This window comes from Geospiza fortis, unplaced genomic scaffold (assembly GCF_000277835.1).
Source record: "Geospiza fortis unplaced genomic scaffold, GeoFor_1.0 scaffold80, whole genome shotgun sequence".
NCBI classification, from domain to species: Eukaryota; Metazoa; Chordata; class Aves; order Passeriformes; family Thraupidae; genus Geospiza; species Geospiza fortis.
In genome coordinates, this window is record NW_005054551.1 from 716,993 (window position 1) to 736,070 (window position 19,078).

The 19,078-nt window shown below is 41.2% G+C and overlaps 2 protein-coding genes across 4 annotated transcripts in view; one reads left to right on the forward strand and one right to left on the reverse strand.

Moving 5' to 3' along the window:
- MYO9B (myosin IXB) overlaps nucleotides 1–18,439 on the reverse strand; it is a 43,898-nt gene extending 25,459 nt beyond the window's left edge. For all 3 annotated transcript variants that reach the window (XM_031064042.1, XM_014310590.2, XM_031064041.1), the window contains exons 1-6: nucleotides 18,421–18,439; nucleotides 14,091–14,199; nucleotides 10,616–11,509; nucleotides 1,503–1,597; nucleotides 176–238; nucleotides 1–51 (exon numbers count right to left, since the gene is read on the reverse strand). The exon at nucleotides 1–51 is cut by the window's left edge and continues 64 nt beyond it. In XM_031064042.1, coding sequence (XP_030919902.1) covers nucleotides 1–51; nucleotides 176–238; nucleotides 1,503–1,597; nucleotides 10,616–11,452 — 1,046 coding nt within the window. In that variant the 5' untranslated portion in view covers nucleotides 11,453–11,509; nucleotides 14,091–14,199; nucleotides 18,421–18,439. The remainder of the gene's footprint in view (nucleotides 52–175; nucleotides 239–1,502; nucleotides 1,598–10,615; nucleotides 11,510–14,090; nucleotides 14,200–18,420) is intronic.
- Nucleotides 18,434–19,078, forward strand: part of HAUS8 (HAUS augmin like complex subunit 8) — a 9,541-nt gene continuing 8,896 nt past the window's right edge. Inside the window, exon 1 of the mRNA XM_014310589.2 lies at nucleotides 18,434–18,452. Within this exon, the coding sequence (XP_014166064.1) occupies nucleotides 18,434–18,452 (19 nt within the window). The remainder of the gene's footprint in view (nucleotides 18,453–19,078) is intronic.

Consider the following 19,078-nt stretch of genomic DNA (forward strand, 5'->3'; position numbering starts at 1 on the left):
CTCTCTTCCTCATTGACTCCAAGTAGCAAATAATAAAACACGTGGTAGTTCCTGCAAAGTCAGTGCATTTTTCTCATGAAAATAGAGTGGATTTTCTTTTATTCTGTATAATTCAAATGCTCTTAAACTGCTGAATTGATTTTAACTCTCTTGGAAAACTGTATTTCTCACTTACCTTTCATCTTTTTCTTGAGAAACCAGACGAGATTTTTCAAGCAGGTATTTTTCAACCACAGCCCTAAGGAGCCACAGAAAATGAAATAAGCATGAGGGCAAAAAGAAAAGAACTCCAAAAACATCAGACAGCAACAGCCAAGAGAGTTCAAATACTGAGATCTGCACTAAAATGTGCAAGAGAAGAGCTCAGACACAACTTTAAATCTAAACCAAGAATTTCAGTAGGCTCTATATTGTGACTGGAACAAAGAAATACCCAAGGAACACCTCTCTGTAGTGCTTGGGTTTGGTGCAAATAACTCAAAACAGGCAGACCAAGCAAGGAAAGTGCTGAAACAAGACCCCCAGAGTGGTACCAATGTGCTATCCTGAAAGATTTAAACTTGTCTGACAAGGCAGGCCAAGGCAAGACCCCAGAAATATCCCAGATATCTGCCTGATTCTCATCCCAATAAATCTGCTGGATTTTTATGTCAGTGAAGACATCAGCCCAGAATGGAAGGCAGCCAGCAAACCCCCTAGAGGGTGACAAAGTAACCTAAACAAGAATTCCAAGTCCTTGACAAGGGGCACAAGGATTGAGGACAAAGTTTGAGCACCTTTTCCTCAGGCTGAAGACAAAACAAATGTATTCAAATTGTACCAATCTGCTGAGTTAGTGTGACTGGGTCTGAAAATATGTTAAATTTGTTCAGAATAACACTCAAGGCACATGTGGCACAGAGTTCCCAGTCACTCAAATTAATGCAAATTAGAAGAAATCCAAAGAAAAGAAACACTGGAGCACCAAGGTCAGGGATTGCTCATGACACTCAGAACCAGCAAATGTAGGCATTAAATATCTCATGTTTTAAGACCTTCAGATATAAGCACACACATTTGGTTAAATAATTTTATAGCTTTCTTTATCTCTCTAGCTGATGTTTAAACTGTTTCTTTAAAATGGCTTCCTCAAATCTATTTCACTTCTCTCCACTCCTCTTAAAAATTCAGATCTTCTGTTTTTAAAAGCAAAATGGAGAGGGCAGGGAGGGTTATGCAAAAGCTTTCATTTACCATGAAGGTAAAATACAGCAGCAGATCCTTACCATGAGCAAGCTGTACAGCAAAGTCAGAATATTCCAAGTCAGAATATTCAAAATCAGAATATTGAGCATCACCTGACAATTCCACACAGCTCAGTTCACAGAATTTTCAACTCCACAGCACCAAGCTATTTTCATATGAGCAGAGCTGCAACGAGGCAGCATTTTATGTCCAACAGAGGCTTCCCAGTTCCTAAAAGCCCAGAGATCACCCCCAGAACCAGCTCACCCTGTACTTACCCCCTGACAATCCCATTCTCTAAATAGTTGACTTGAATGAACTTCCCAAAACGACTGGAGTTATTGTTATGTGCTGTTTTTGCATTTCCAAATGCCTGCAATAAAGCAAAATGAGTTAATTTTCAATCAAACTGAATATGTCAATGCACAGCTTCCCAAGCTCTTCTGTTCATTGTTCAGATTCCTGTTGGCTTCCAGAATAAATCAGAATATTGAGGGGATTACAGCACAAAAAGAGCAAAGAGGCAGCCTAGGAAGTTCCTCACAGAACTATATATGTTTGTTATTTCACTCCTGCAGTAATATTGGTCGGACTGAGGGAAGGGAATAACACTGTCAGATATTTTCAGGAGTACAGGACAAGTAACCACAGACAGTGCAAATCAGCCTCAAGCAATAATAATCAGGACCTCAGAGGAGACATTCAGCAGGGTGAAGACAGCACAACCACCATGAAATCACCTCTTCCATACAAAAGTCACAAACCACAACCTATTCCCCCACGTATTGCTACCATGGAAAAGAATTCACATTAAACACAACTTTTCTTCAAGGGATACAGAACATTAATATCTCATTTATAAAGTTATATAAATAAGGAATTTATAGATTAAAGTTACTTATATAAGGAATTTCAAAGTTGAGTATTCAAAAAAACCAGGAAAACGACCACAGGTAATCACAGGTAGACAGTGCAAATCAGCCTCAAGCAATAACAAAAAATTGGGACCTCAGAGAAGAGATTCAGCAGGGTGAAGACAGCACAACCACCATGAAATCACCCCTTCCATACAAAAGTCATAAACCACAACCTATTCCCCCACGACCTATTTCCCTATTGCTACCACATTAAACACAACTTTTCTTCAGAGAAGAAATTTTCAAAGTTGTGTATTCAAAAAAACAGGAAAAGGATAAACAGAAAATTTTTGGTTTACAGAACAACTCATTGGGCAGCTACTCTGCTGCATAACACTGAAAAATGGAGTTTTATGATGAGGTGCTAGGAAAGAAAAAATAGATATGGCACAAACTTTAACTATGCATTTCTAATTCCTCTATCAGATCATGAGTCCTCTGACAGCTGCTAATGCACACATAACACAAAATCCTCTGCCTGAGCCACACTTAACTACAAAGGAACTTATTACATGTAAAAGTCCATTACCATGGGAACGTCTTTATCAACTCCTAGCCATGTGTTCCAAGGGGAAGGGAAGCTTGTCACCCTTCTATCAGACAGCATCTAAAGAAGGAAACCTCCCCAAAATGCAATTACTGCTCAGGATAACTATCCCAGCATCTCCTGCCACAGATATTGCCTCTGAAAGCTCCAAGCTGTGAAGTCCTCCATGAGGAAATCCTCCTCCCTAGCAGAGAACCCTTGTGAAATGATGTGTGAAATGATTGCAGAGAGCTTTGCAATCTCTTCCTCCACACACACACGCAGACACACTCCCTGCCACATCCGGAGCACGGCGGATGTGAGTGCTCTGCACCCAGCTCAGAGCTCTGTGCATTTGTAAAAAAGAAAAAGAAAACTTGAGAGAAGCTTTACACAGTATCTGTGTGTAAATTATGAGATAAGAAAGGTTGATTTCAAAATGTTATGGAATAAGAATGATATTGTTGAGAGAGAAATGGAAATAGAAATAAGTTTTAGAGGATGATCTTGTAAAAAATATTAGATATTTTAGAAAAATAGAATTATGAAAGATGTATTAGGATTTATGAGGGGTAATTTTTTTGAGAGTATTCAATCTTTTCTGTTCAAGAGGTTATTGATTTATTTAAATGGGCTGATTGGTTTTTATGATAACTTCACAGTGGTAGGAGTTGTTGTCATTTCTATTAAAAACTTTTATCTTCACTCCTTACTGAGACAACATGTCTTTTTCTACAAATCCATTTTCCACATGTGAGCACCCAGCCATGGTGTACACATCCAAATATTCCTATGTCCATGGAAAACATTGGCTTTATCATTATCTGCCTGTTGAAAGTCTTCCCTTCTCTTCTGGTTTTGTGTTTTTTCCAAAGTACCTTAAGGGTTTCAGCAGTGCTGCAGTGGAACTTTTGGGCCAGACCAAAATTTAATTCCAGACCAGGCTCTCCAAACTCTCCCACAAGCAGATTTCTACCACTATCTGCATTCAGAGGATCTGAAAAACTTCCTATACACTGGAACAATGTCCATAATTCTCCAGACAACTGTTATTCCTGACCTAAAGGAAGAAGCTCAAGGAGTTTTTCCTGTGCAGAGTAACTGTGCTGCAAGTCCAGAAAAATCAACAGGCTCCAGTAGAGAAAGGATTTGGATCCAGAAGTGCTCACAGATGGCTGAAGGGAGAGGATTTGCATCCAGAGGTGCTCACAGATGGCTGAGGCTGAGCTCCAGCTCTGGATTTTCCAAGACCACAGCACACATGTCACAGTGCCAACAGCATCCCCACTCAGATTTTTCAAAGCAAGCATTGCCCAGTCATAATATCTCTTTGCAGCATTTTTCCACCAATCTACTACCCAAATTTCCCTTTTTTAGATCCCATTTTGCATACATATGCATATTAAAAGGTGCATAAAATCCAGGTCAGCTCCGTGCAGTTGCCAGAGCAGCAGTGAAAGTGCTGTGACATCAGCACAGTGAATTGTCAGTAAATCAAACCCCTCTTCCTCTCCAGGACAGTGGCTCAGCTCCTGCTCTCTGCACAACACCATCCAACTTCCCATTCTGGGCTTTGGGAAATCTCCTGCAGTCAACTTTGCCAAGCTACAGAGTAATGGACTTGAAAAATGATCCCAGAAAACATTTTTATAAAGTTTTCCAGCTTAAGCCACCAGTGAACTATCAGTTCACCAGTTATGTCCAAGGAGCCAAATCACAGTACAGCTAAATTTGCAACATTCTTTTTTATTAATAAATATTTTTGGCATTATAGAGTTAAGAAATCCCATAACTCAGGCTTCCTGAAAAACTTTTCTTAGTGATTACTCATGTAAGCAATGAATACAGTTTAAAACTAAAGGCTCTTATGATCTCATGTGTCTGGTATTTAGTCAAAGCACACAGCAAATTCTTAAAAGCTGATCTAATATTAACAGTTTTTAGGAAAGTTTTCATGTACCCACTTCCTCAGAACAGCCTTTAACATCTATAACTTTTTAAAGAACATTCCAAGTCAGGAAACATTCTGGGTGGGTTTTTTTTTTTTTGGTAACATTTAACTTTAATGACTGTTACCACATTCTTCAAAATACTTTGAAGAGTACAAAATAAATTCACAAGAAAATTTCAGCTAAAGATAATTAATCCTTTATATAAAGAAACCATTTACTGTTTTCCCTTGTGAGTCCATGAGAAGACAAAACCAAAAAACTCAAACTAAATCATTGCAATGCACCAGCTGAATAAAACAGGGTGAGTCAAAAATAGCAGAGCAATGGTAGCAGGAATCAGAGCTGGGACAGCCTATTCTGGGAGGCAGGAAATCATTCAAGCCATCCTCTTACCTTGGAATGCAAGAGGCAGAAACTGGAGCCTGACATTTAAAATTCTTACAACAGGGATAGATATAAAAGTATGCAGAAATCACCAAATTTTATTTGTTAAAAAACAAACAAACAACAAAATCTCAACCTCCATACACGTGCTCCCAGCATGTACCTCAGGAACACAGCAAAAATCTCATTTAATTGCTTGACACTTAAATCTCTTACAACAGGGATAGAGATAAAAGTAAGCAGAAAAATCACCAAATTAAATCCTTTTATTTGTTTAAAAAAAAAACAAAAACAAAACCAACAAAACCCCAACCCCTACAGACATGCTCCCAGCACGTACCTCAGGAACACAAAAATTTCATTGAGTTGTTTCATAAGAATTGCCAAAATCTGCAAAAGCTGTTGGGAGTTTGATGTAAACGATGGCAGAGCCACCCCTGCACACAGACCCAGCTGCCAACGTGCCAAAGGACAGGGGAGACCCCAACTCCACACCCTGGCAGAGGAAAGGGCTCCTTCAGAGCTGAGCTTGACACTTCAATCTCTTACAACAGGGATAGCAGAAAAATCACCAAATTCTCCTTTTATTTGTTAAAAAAAAAACAAAAACAAAACCAACAAAACCCCAATGCCTACAGACATGCTCCCAGCACGTACCTCAGGAATACAACAAAAATCTCATTTAACGGTTTCATAAGAATTGCCAAAATCTGAAGAAGCTGTGGGGAGTTTGATGTAAAGCACCCAGCTCCATGGCAGAACCACCCCTGCACACAGACCCAGCTGCCAACGTGCCAAAGGACAGGGGAGACCCCAACTCCACACCCTGGCAGAGGAAAGGGCTCCTTCAGAGCTGAGCTTGACACTTCAATCTCTTACAACAGGGATAGCAGAAAAATCACCAAATTCTCCTTTTATTTGTTAAAAAAAAAACAAAAACAAAACCAACAAAACCCCAATGCCTACAGACATGCTCCCAGCACGTACCTCAGGAATACAACAAAAATCTCATTTAACGGTTTCATAAGAATTGCCAAAATCTGAAGAAGCTGTGGGGAGTTTGATGTAAAGCACCCAGCTCCATGGCAGAACCACCCCTGCACACAGACCCAGCTGCCAACATGCCAAAGGACAGGGGAGACCCCAACTCCACACCCTGGCAGAGGAAAGGGCTCCTTCAGAGCTGAGCTTGGGTTAACTTCACTTAGCTTAAGTGGTCCTTACAGCCATGCTGTGAAGTATCCACTCACCAACAGGAAATTCAGGGTAATTCTGCAACTGCTCCTGCTGCTGGGGGATGTCCTGGGAACTCCCAGCAATCCCCCTGGCAGGATTGAATGAAAAACAAGTGGATTTTTCCCCAGGAGTCGTGTGCAGCAGGGAAAAGCAAGCAACACCACATTTCTACCAGAGAAACCACGCAAGCAAATGGAAACAGAGGTTCCATTCCTCCTCTGGTTAGGATTCTTAAAGCCAAGCCATGCAGATAATGGCCTCAAAACAAGACTTTCCCTGGAACAGAGCAGGCTGCACCCTCAAAGTGCATGTGCAGGCTTTTGATACCTCAGATTTGAGCTTTTACATTTTTCAGATTCTGTGCTGCTTTAGTGGGTGGGTCTGGGCTTCATTTTATGGGATGGTGAGCTCTGTGCACAGAGCAGGGAGACAAAACAATTCCTGCTCCAGCTGGGCACCAAGGACAAATGATCCAAATCTCAGGCCCAAGAGCACAAACAACGTGGGCTGGAGAGAGAAAAACAAGCAGGATGGGACTGCATGGGCTGGGGCTGGAATTGGACAATGAACTGCAATATGCAAATGGAGCAGAACTGAGCAAAGTGAGAGACCCCATGACCAAGTGACCATTTTGTGACCATTTTGGTTCATCTTGGGTGCAGCCCTGGCTGGGCTCTTGTGCTGCACAAGGTGCATCCATTGAGGCCTTTTAATAAATCCCTGCTTTCTTCTTTAGCTCTGTCTGGTCTCTGTTCTAGCTCAGCCTTCACTTTGATGGTAAATAGAAATGAAAACCAGAGCTGAAGCTCCACTGAGCTCCAGCCCATCTCATCCCAAAGGCACCAGCACAGTGGGCCTGTCATGAGGGAAACAGAGCTGGCAGCAAATTGCTCTGCTCTTCTGCACAGAACTCTAAAGCATAAAACTTGCTATGATTAAATTTTAGAAGTTTTTAAATCTGGTGAGCTCTAGAAAATCTGATCTGCCCCCACCTGATTGTGCTGTTAATAATAATTCTTCTTTAGAAGATCAATTAATAAAAGTTTCCTGTTGGAATTTCCATTTTATTTGGCCTTAATTCTTTCCAAAGACTGGTTCAGCACCATTGAGAAACCAGAACACATCCAGATGGGAATAAGCAATGATTTTCAAAATAATACATGAAGAATTATGACACCCCAAACATTTTCATCTGTCCCAACTCCTCTCAGCTCCCATTTCAGAGGGAAATGAACTTTCAGCACACTCAAAAAGTAACTGAAATCCTGTAATAAACAGGGGACACTAAGGGTTACAACTTAACAAGGGAAGCTCTGCTGCCAGAAAACAAAGCTCCCATTCCCTCTGTTCTCTTACCACATGTTCTTATCCCCTAACTCAATTTTTTGCCACTTCACTAAATTAACTGCCTTGAAGAATAAGTGAGCTTTAAGTTTCCAAAATAAATTCAGAGTCTTAGATAGCATGCTGTGCATTTATAGCTGAAAGATGCAGTTAAGCCATTTTTCCCTGATAAAAGGAAAATATAATTTTATTGGAAACTTCTTCAGTGTGTATGGAAAGGTTTGTCTTGTTTGAGACTATAAAATAAACAAAGGTTTGATTCATTATTCCCAATTTGACCCAAATAATAGTTCCCCAAGGTTTGATTCACTATTCCAAATTTGACCCAAATAGTTGCCAAGTGTAAATTTCTTCTTAGGATTTCAATCATAAGTAACTTGAATTTAGTCAATACAGGAAGACAAAGCTTCAAGTCAGGGAACTGTATTTTAATCACTAAATTTAGAAAAGGTTGAAAACGTTAGGAGTATCTTAAAACAGAGCTTATATTTATCTTCCCACCAGTTTTAAAGAAACTGGAGATGATCTCCCTTAGCCTGGAGATACAATTAAAACAAAGAAGAAAACAACAAACCATGATGTGAGAGCAATTCTTATACAGGAGAGGCAACTGAGAGCAGCACAAAGCTGAGCTTTAGGCACCACTGTCCAGGGAAGCAGCCTCACTTCCTGATCCTTTATCTCTGCAAAGGTGCAAGCAGTGCCAAACATAATCAGAATTATTGCAGCTGATCTCTGCTTGTGAGCTCCCTTAAAGGAACCTTTTAAACAGCTCCAAGGGGCGCTGGGATGGACCAGGAAGTGTCAGAGCTGCCTCATGACCACGCTCCTCTCCCAGCCCATGTGACAGCACTTGTGCTGATATCGTGGTTAATTTTTAACTCCATTGTCTCAGCATCAGGGCTTTCATCTCTCAGATGTTTGACAAGGCAACATCAAGCAACATTTAACATCAAATCTTTCATGGTCCAGCTGTAACTCCATTCTTCAGTCTAGAAATTGTAATCAAGGAACAAAAACATTAACAATAGTTTATCTGTAAACTGTTCAGAGATTTGAACTCAGATTAATCAGCCAACTCAGAAACAGGATTCAGTAAGAAATGTTTCTGTTCCTAAAGCATGAAAAGATAAAATCATAAATCCACCTCCATAACACCCTAATTGTGCTCACCCCCCTGTGTTAGAAACAGCTGCTTTAACCCTATGAACTTTCACACAAGGTCACCCTACAAACAGCCCCTTTTTTACTTAGGTAGCAGAAAAATAAGAGATAACTAAAATGAGGAAGTTCTGACCCAGAATGCAACCCACTTCTACATCATGGAAGTTTTTAGTCAAAAACACATTTTCAACTTTGATGACGATTCAGAATAAAACTTCAAAGTTAAACAAAGCATTCTCAAATAGTCTGGGCACACTAAAATTGTTTGTGAAAAAAATCCCCAGAAACATTCATTTAAGAAAAACTCCCTTGTAGCACTTTAGTTCCCTTCAGTAAAAACCCAAAATGAGTCACCAGGGATGGATTTAGAAGTGACCAGCTCTAAGAGGAGCCTGCAGTCAGTTTAACTTCCACAAAGCAATGTAAGCTTTCTGTGCATCCCTCCCCGGGACCAAGAGCTGACTTTTTTAAAAAATTATGCTTAGTGACTAAAATTGGGAAACATGGAAGCTTCATTGTCAGCTGAATCAGCCCTGATGCAACAAAACAGGAGAACTGGATTTTACCTCTTATGTTCTCAGCCTACGTTTTAGATGCACACTGATTTTACATGAACATCTCTTCAATTCCAAAAAACTATTTTCTCATTAAAAGTATTACTAAATGCTCAGTGGAAGTCTGAAGAAATTGTGGTATTTAAGACAACCAGTCTTAGCATAGAGAAACACAAATATCTCTTTATGATCATGCCCACAACAGCCTGTGACTCCAATAAAGTCATGAATTTTAGTTCTGAGCCCAGGAATATGTGCATTTGTCACTCAGCAGACAAACAGGTACACAGGACCTAAAATCTCTGCCTGGTTTGACACAGCTGTACTAGGTCTGTAGACAAGGATATGAAAGACTTAAATTTATCAAAGGCAAAGATATCAGCTGATGAAGCAGGGCTTTCCACTGTGACCCCTTCCTGTTTTCTGTTTAGAACTGCAAGCTTGAACTCCAGCAACCAAAAAGCCTCAATTTTACTTCTTCTTTCAAGCAGCTGAAAGCAACACAAAAAAGAACTTGCATATATTCCTCATTCTTTACAGAAGAGCTTTAAGAAAATATTGAACTTTTTTTTATGAAGGAGTTACTACATTTGAAACTAAACCTAAATATTACAATAATGGTGTTGAAGTTCTTTGCTGTTGAAGATTTTGTTATGGGTGAGCATTACATCCACCCACACTTCTGGGGTTATTGCTTTAAGAGAGTAAAAGGGCCTAACAGATCAGTTTATTCTGACATTACCTAATGCAGGACCAGCTGTACCCCCTCCTTCTCACATGTTTAGTTTTGCTTTCTGTTGGAAATGCTGTAAGAATTAAAAGCCAAAACAGACTCCTACTTTCTCCCCAACTCAAAATGTTGCTGTCATCCACAAACAGCTGTAGAAATAACTCCCTCAAAAAGTGAGTTCAGTAAAATGCTCACACACAAAGGCAGGATCACACCAAGCACTTGATGCTTCAGTGGAACAATATGTATGAAATTTTGCTTATGATTTGATTCAAATGCCATCAAAACTTTCAGATGGAAAACACAGGTAACCTCTGCCCCAGAATATTGGTGTTCAGTGGTGCAAAGTTAAGTCAAATACAAATTACAAGCAACAGGAAGTCAAGTGAACAGAACAAGGAAAATCAAATAGAAGCATGGGGTAACACTGCCAAGCACCACTGCAGCCCAGTGACATTTAAACCAAGCCTAAACCAGTGACATTTTAAGCCTAAAGTAGGTGACTCAGAAGTAGTTTTCAACAGCAGCTATTTGACTTTTTTAAAAAACAATTTGCACAGAAGGCAACTTGAGCACGAATTTACCTCCAGAACTGGTCCAGCTCCCAGAATGGTTCTCTCCACACCACTGGCGTACCCTTTCTGGCTCAGTGCAGTGAGGCAGTGAATTAAGAAGTTTGTGCTTTGGGTTTTCCCAGACCCACTTTCACCTGATATAACGATGCACTGATTAACATGTTTTTTAAGCATTGTGTGATAGGCCACATCAGCAATGGCAAAAATATGAGGCTCCAACTTCCCAAGCTGATGGTTCTCATACATCTTGACATACTTGGGGTTATAAATGGGCAGGAACTTGAAGGGGTTAATTGCAATCAGGATACTTCCTGCATAAGTGTAGATTCTGTGCTTTAGGAAGCGGCACTTGAGATTCTCCAGGAGCGTTGTCTCGGTCAGGTTGGGCAGATTGCAAAGGTCATCAAAGTCCTCCTGGTGCCAAGGCAGAAAACCCCTCTCCACCAGGCGCCGGGCATCTGTCTCCTTGGAGAGCAGCTGCATCTGCACATACTTGATGGAGCCATCAGTGTTCCTCTCCTGCAGCAGGAAGTAGTAGCCATCCTTCTGAGGGTGCTCGTCCTGAGCGCGCCGCGGCCAAAGCAAAACCCTGTGCACGGGAGAATCGTTGATGTCAAGTATCCATTCTTCTCCACCTGATTCTTTCACCTCCACAAGGACATAATGTTTGGAGACATCCAAGTTTAAGATGTTAATCACATCCTTGATGACATCTGATGATGTACTGTCCTTAGTTGCTGTCACTTTGCAGCAGGGAGCGCTTTCTGTTGAGAGTTGGGGGTAAATATGAAGATTATAGGCTGCCTTTGCCTGGCAAACTGCACTGTCAGCATCTTTTAAACTCATTCTGTCCCCAGATGGGCTTCAGTCTTCCACCCCTGCTTAATATGCAGTGGCCATTGTCTGAAAAAAAAAAGAAAAATGAAAAAAATCAGGTGTTAAAAAGTGTGTACAACATGTATTAGGGCAAGGTGTTATTTTCTGCAGGATGAGAATACAGTTGTTACATAGTGCATTTGTTCTTAATAACTTATTACCAGTGATATTATTTCTAACAGCCTGTTTGGGATATCCTATGGAGTGCAGAGCTGCCACAGCACTGAGCCTCCTTTCCTTTTTCCTTCTACTCCCATGCCACCCCTTCCACCCTGTCATGGCACACACACAAACAATGCAAAAATGCAAAACAATCCAGGATCAATGTCCAAACTAAAACTCCCTTATTTCCCCAGGTTAGTTTTAGCCCAGATGCTTTCCTTGACCTGGTCCACATAAACATTTATCCACCCTCCCACAGAAACTCTTCCTTAAAGCTGCACCAGCAGTTTTAGGCAGAAACTGGGTTTGGTCACTTTTTAATTCAACAGTTTAGAGCAGCTATGAGTTATGGCAGAGGATCAGTGCACACACAAGGAGGAAAATGGTTCTGACACTGAGACCCACTTTTTTTCCCCTTATTTTCCCTAACTGAGCTCTTTCCATGAGAAGTACAAGACAGGTAGAGCATGTACCCCCCGGAGCTCTCAGGAAGCAGGGCCCCCCCAGCAGCCTGGAGCAGACACTGCTGGCAGCCCCCTCCTAACACCACAGGGATCTCCTCGGCACAGGTCACTCACACAGCCAAGAGACTGCTCATTCCACTTGAGAGAACCACATCCTTGCTACAGAGGGGTTGAACATGACTTTTATCTTCCATTTTAGGCAACAAAGTAAAGTTAAGTCTTATTGCAGCTGCTTTTCAGCAGTAAACAAGATCCTAAATAACCCACTTCATTCAGAAGCCTTGGTACCCATCACATCAACTCCTTCCTCACTGGGTTCAGGAACCTCATTCACACATCTCCAAAAATCATTCATCACCATGGCTTTTTCCTCCCTTCAGCCTTGGTGCAGGCCAGACAGTAACCCAGTCTATCACCAACCTCAGAAGCCACCTCTTCCTCACTGCCAAGTTAAAAGTCTCCAGACTCTGTCACATCTGTGCCTTCACCAGTGATTTTCCTCTCATGTGCACTTTGGTGCCCCCAGGTCAGCAGGACTAAGTTTGCCCATGGTGCTTTAGCTCCACAGTTCCTTTGCTTATCAAGGGGTACTGAAGGAGAAGGATAATGAAATACCCCTTTGTTTTAGCAGCCTGTAAAACTGCATTCTGAGAATAGCAGTTCAATTTTTGTTTCAAGAACAAAGTGTTCTAATTATACACTGACATGCCAAATACATTAAAAAAAAAAGAGGAAAGAGGCAGAGAAATGCCAAAGAAGTTACTTTTTGCCACTGCAGAGGAACTTGCACAAGGCCACAGAGAGTAATCATTTCAAATTAAAATCAGTAGACTTGGAGGCTTTTAGCTGCCACTTCCAGTGCAGTAATGAATCACTTCACAAAACATATGACATAGCTGTGGCTCATGAGCAGCCTCTGAGGAGGGAGCTGTGCTTTCAGGGACTCTGCAGACAGCTTACAGCAGACACTGCCACACAAGCTGGATCATTTGTAGTGGCTACTCATCAAAAGGAAGGCTGAATAAGGCACAGATGGAAAGACAAACCACAATACATCTCTGATCAAACTGTATGATCCACCCAAAAATGTTTTTCCTCATTAAATGTCATTCTCTGTTCATTAAGGAGGGCTGGTTCCAAGAACCAGGCCATCCAAAGGCTGCAGCCGTGAGCTCCAAGCGCCCTCTCCATTTCCTGCAATTACCACTGACCACTAAAGAAGTCTGAAGCACCTTTGAAGTAATTAAGCAAGTGTTAAGCATTCTTAATATATAAAAGCTCAAACCTTGACACAGAGTAGAATGTACAGATTTTCTGTCTGCGCTCATGGGGAAGATCCACCTGAGCACAGACAGAAAAACAGAACAGTACCATTTTCCTCTGCAGCTACTGAGCCAGTCCAAGGGACACAGCCTTTTGCAGACTTCCTTTTTTCACTCCCCAGCAATTCATTTCAGACACACAGTCTGCTGAGTTAGAGGAAGTCCCCTCAGTAAGCATTTTGGCCAAAACAGCTCCCTAAAAAACGTTGTACCAGCTTTTTGCCAACACAGAAGAGCTGAACCTCAGTGCTGACCTGTGACTTTACTAACACACATTTCCTAACCTTGTCTCATGTCAGCCACCAAAATTTGGGACATTGCTCAAGATCCCAGCTCACACTTCTCAAAGGGGAAATCAGAGTGCAGATGCCACTTCTCTACCAGTGACAAACCCAAGGCCATCAGAGCCAGTAGGGTCTGCTCAAGTGGGTATGACTGGAAAAGTCAATTTTTCCATCTGAAATACATTGCAGAGGTTTGAGGAAAACCTGCTGGTCCCCTACTACTTGTGATTTTCTTAGAAAGGATATCAAATTTATTTGATGACAACACTGCTCTGAAAGAGACAAACCTCTGGCTTCCCACTAAACAATTTTTCAAGCCACATATTAGAACATAAAAGCAGAAAAGTATTCACTGGACAGGTTATAAATTGGTTACCTAATGAGTCCCAGTATTCAACTAAGGACAGGTGTCTTCAAGCAGTTGGAGGGTGAGTTCCTAGTGAAGTTGGGTTCTTGGCATCAAAGTAAACATTTTCATGATGGTTCTAAAAAAAAGAGAAAAGAGTTATGATAAAGAACATATCATATATGGAGAAGACAGCAAGTGAACAAGAAGTGAAATCAATTATATAGTTCAGTAATATAGAACCAAGAAAACAACTGCTTAACAAATTTCTGCTGAGTTTAGAGATCTATAAAACTTCAACTTTATCCAAGAACCAACCTATATCAGAGGGATGGAAGGGGAGCTATCCTGAAATAGGTTTGAAAGCATAGCAAGGAATTATTTGAACATGGTATTCTACCATAGCATCACAAGCATGACAGTGAATGCAATCTCCAGATAAACATAAATTAATATTTTGTTAGGCAGCCATATCACCCTTGTACTCAGAAGATATGACCAACACAGCATCTAGAATAAATACAAATTGCAATTAAAGAGCTAAGGGCAGCAGCAACAAGAAAATATCCCCTTTACAGGCAAAGACTCTGCAAGCTTTGTCTGCAAGGAGCACACAGAGGACTCTGTTATCAGGGCAGTCCTTGCACAGGACCTGCAGTTGGGTACAATCACCAGGCTGGAGGACAAAGCCACAACACAGGGCAGAGGCTGCAATTCACAGCTAAACAAACTCAGGCAAACAGGAGACATCAACATCAGCAGAAGGTTAAACTGCAAAAATTTAACTGACACCAATGAGGCCTGGTTGCCAAACCTCTTTTTAGAAAATCAGCCAGCCCCCAGTAACCAAGTTAATTAGAAGAGTTAATTAGGTACCACCCTCTTGTTTCTGTCAAGAGCAGTCTGAAGAGATGCTTGCAATGATTCCTTCTCATTTTATGATCAATTATTTAGACAATTTTAAGCAATTGAAATATTTATTCAATGTGATTTAGCTGGTCAAGGAAGAACAAACCTGAATTCAGGTGCAGAGAATACTGGCAGTAAAGGGAGAAATACAAGAAAGAAAGTAATCCTGAAACCCTACACATCAGCAGGCAAACCCTGCAGCCCAACCACCACTGCTGGCTTCTGTCTGGAGGTGGAAATTCTGCAGTTACCTCAAGTTCTTTCAATACCTTTTCTTATAAGAAATCCCTTCTCAATACACAGAAGAGGAAAAAATCCATAAATTTACTTTTTGCTCAGATAATTTTAGTAACAAAACCAAAAAAATCCAATTCTAAATGGTAATTTTGATGGTATTTTGTAAAGGTTTTCCAGACTCCATTAAGCCAATTAATTTTTTAATAGGCATTAAAGCCAACAGTGTCCACTTGGTAACAGAGCAGAACTCCAGCACAGAGCTTTGCCCCAATCAGTGCAGGGTCTCTCTTTAGTTTAAATAAGGCCATAATTTGAAGCCACATATTTAGTCAATGAATCATGGTGAAGCTAAAAAGGGAAAGCTACCATTACAGCAAAATTGTTGAGGATGAACTGCATAATATTCCAGTTCATCACATTTTCATGTGCATTTCCACTGCTGCATTCCTCAGAGGGAAAGATTCCTGCTTCTCCCACTGCTCACCGAGCAATTCTCACCACAAAAGTAGAAATGTACCACAGGTACTTGGCCTCTGATATTCAACACCAGTACTGCCAGTGACCATCCCCAAAAAAGACCAATCTGTCCAGTCAAATTGAAAACACTTAGCAATTTCAAAAAATATTCAGCTACTACCGACCTTGATTTCCACAGCAAAGGATTTCCAGCAAATCAGGCTATAGAGACACTTTAAAATTTCCACAATTAACTGTGCAATTAACAGGAAAGGTAAAGATCCTTGTCCTACCTCATGTCATAAGTACAGGTTGATTTTAATTTTTGATTTAATTTTTTTCAGTATTCCAGGCATTTGTAGATTACCTGAAAATCACTTCAGGTTCTAGTCACACTTCAATGTTTTCCTTGGTTACAAAAATTCAGCTGGACTAAACAACTTTAGATCCTTGCTTTTCTTTAACTAAAAGCTCTTGGATTTTCTGCTCCAAAAGGAGGAGTTCTGAATGGACCACACAAAAATTACAACACTTTTGTTACTACTCTTTGCAATCAACCCTGCAGGGAAGTTACTGCCTCAGAGTGCCTGACAAAGGAGAAGCTGGGCTGCAATTCAGTGTAACACAGGAAGAAGTCAAAGAAATCCCTTTTGGTACAGGCAGTTCCTCCTCAGTTACCTGCTCCTGGGGCCCTGATCCCAATCCCCACCCTAAACCAGCCACTTCCTCTGAATGACTCAAATGCAAAATCTCACCTCAAAACACAGACACCTTATCAGGCTTTACAGTGATGTTACCTATAAAAGTGTGATGTCACAGAGTTACAGATGCACATGAGAGCATGATTCAGAAAAGGTGGCCCAGCTGAGGAATCAAGGCAAAACAACTAAAAGGCTCAGAGGTAAAGAATGCAAACCAAAAGAACTTTGGGGGCCATTCTACTACCTTTTGTAGTTTTCTTAATTTTTTCCTTAACAGGACTACAGGTGTCAACAAAGGAAATAAAAGTTTCATTGCTCTAATGTTGCATTTACACTGATGAGAAATTTTTTGAAGAAACTTTAGGCTGAACTTTTGGGTGAACAGAATGTACACATGTCCAAAATAGCTTTAAAAACACTTTTATTGTTTAGTATCAATGGTCTCTATAGAAAGGGCAGATTTTTCTGGAATCTGCATTGAGTTTCATTTGGTAATCAGAGACACACAACACAATAAAGCCTTGATAAAAGCAACTCCACAAGCCATGCTTAAGTCACTTGATACACCAAGAAAACACAATATTCTACAGACAAAACCTTTGAATTTTCATTTTGGGAAATAAAGACATTCCTATCCTTCCTATTAGAAAAATAAATCCTTATCAGCATCTCAGGCTTTGCTTCTCCTTGATATTAGCATAAACAGGCCTTGTTTCTTAGAAATGTGATAAACACCTTCAGCCTTCAAATTCCCAAAAAAACACTGAGCCAAAACATTCTGTTGAATCAGAGTCTTTCTCTCTTTTTCCTTGACTGTTCAGATAGCCAATACTGAACAATACTGTTGCATTTTTTAGGAATTCTTCCTTTTTAAAAGCCTAGGATATGCAAATCCTGCCCTTTGACCTTGGAGCTGAGGAAAGGCCATATTTAGCCTCAGTGTGCATGTGAGTCAAACCCGTTATTCATGCACAGGATTATTCAAGAGGTCTAATGTTTGAATCACTGTGGGTCAGAAAACTGCCTGCACAGAGTATTCCTTCCTAGGTGAACCTCCTTTAAATCTTTCATCAGCTGTGTTAATTCTTTCTAAATTATTCAGTTCCATGGGCGTTTTGAGTTCCACAGAAAAGCCCAGACCTGGGAGTCCTCCCACTGGGAATGGACAGTTTGTGCAGGCAGCTGTCACTGCAGGAGCTGCAACATTCAACTTGTGAAAAAGCTTTTTGTTGAGACAAATGTTCAAGCACAGTAACAAAGAAAGAAAAAAAAAAGTCCCAAACTGTACAGTTCTACAAAACATTTTGCATTACTGCAGTAACTCCCGAGTTTTATGTGAAAGATTGAGGAAGTGGCCTCAGATGCATCATCCTGAAAAGCACAGTGTGATTGCACTTCAGATGTAGGGCAGGCAGAAAACCCCATAGCAGTGCAAAGACAAAAAAACCCAAGCTGAACTATTTTCTAAAAAAAGCCACATTGAATCTTGGAGCTAATATAAATATGCATTAAAAGCTCCCCAAGCTGCTTCCCCTACATTAAATGGATTTGTTCCTGACAAGATCCTGAGTTAAAGTCACCCAGGGCTCACTAAAACTCGCTGGGTGTGACACCAACATCCTAAACCGGAATGCAAGGTTACCCCACGCTGTTACTTTAGGGCAAGTTCTTCAGCCCTGGATTCCAGCTAACAGGCCTGGAAATCAAAGAGCTCCTAATTACCCATGACAAACTTATTTGCAAACAGCTTGGCAGACGCACCGATACCGATCCACCTCTAGGAGCACCGTGGGAGGATGCTGATGACATCTTTGAAAGGCTAATTGCATCTGCCAGGAGCTTGAGATCATCTCCAGCCCTTTGCTCCACTGCCACCCTTTTCCAGAAGGTGAAATCAAAGAATGCTGAGCTCATTTGCATCCAAAGTGCTTGTCGCTTTTCACAAACGAGAATTGCAAATAAAGCTGGGTGAAAAAATTGCCAAAATGCTTACAGAGTAACAGAAAACAAAGCTAAAATGATAGTGGGAATTCATCTTCCACCAGGATCACACATACCTGTATCAGACCGATGGCCAGAATTGTCCTGAGTCAGGATAGTAGTCTGATACTTTTAGTCTAGAAACTTGTAACAAAGGATGTTCCGAGCTTGCAAAAGTTTTGCTTCCCAGAGATTGCAAAACTAAGCTTGCCAAAAAGACAGAGCACTATGGACATGCACACAGCAAGGGGCACGATTCAAGTGGGCAATGACAGTCACCAGGATAAAGCACGATCTCAGCACAGCAGCAGCACCAGCTGTCAAGAGCTGCTCGAAAATAACACAAAGAAACCAAAGAACCCTGAGAGTTTTAACGAATTTTTTGAAAGATCGTGAGATATGTGTCTGAAAGATTATAGGCTGTTCATACCGAGAGCCAGAGACATCAGGAAACACTGAAAAATCACAAGCAGGGGACGGAAAAAAACAGGAGCTGGAAGCAACACCGTGCCCTGCTCAGCGGGCAGGCTCTGCCCGAGAAACAGGAGGCACAGCCGGGATCAGACACTTCCCTTCCCCTGGGCACTGCCAGCTCCCCGGGCACGGCTGACACAAAGTTTATCAGCATTACCCGTGCCCGGTACAGCCCCGGAGCCCGGCACAGCCCCCGAGCCGGGCATAGCCCCGGAGCCCGGGCATAACCCCCGGAGCCGGGCACAGCCCCGGAGCCCGGGC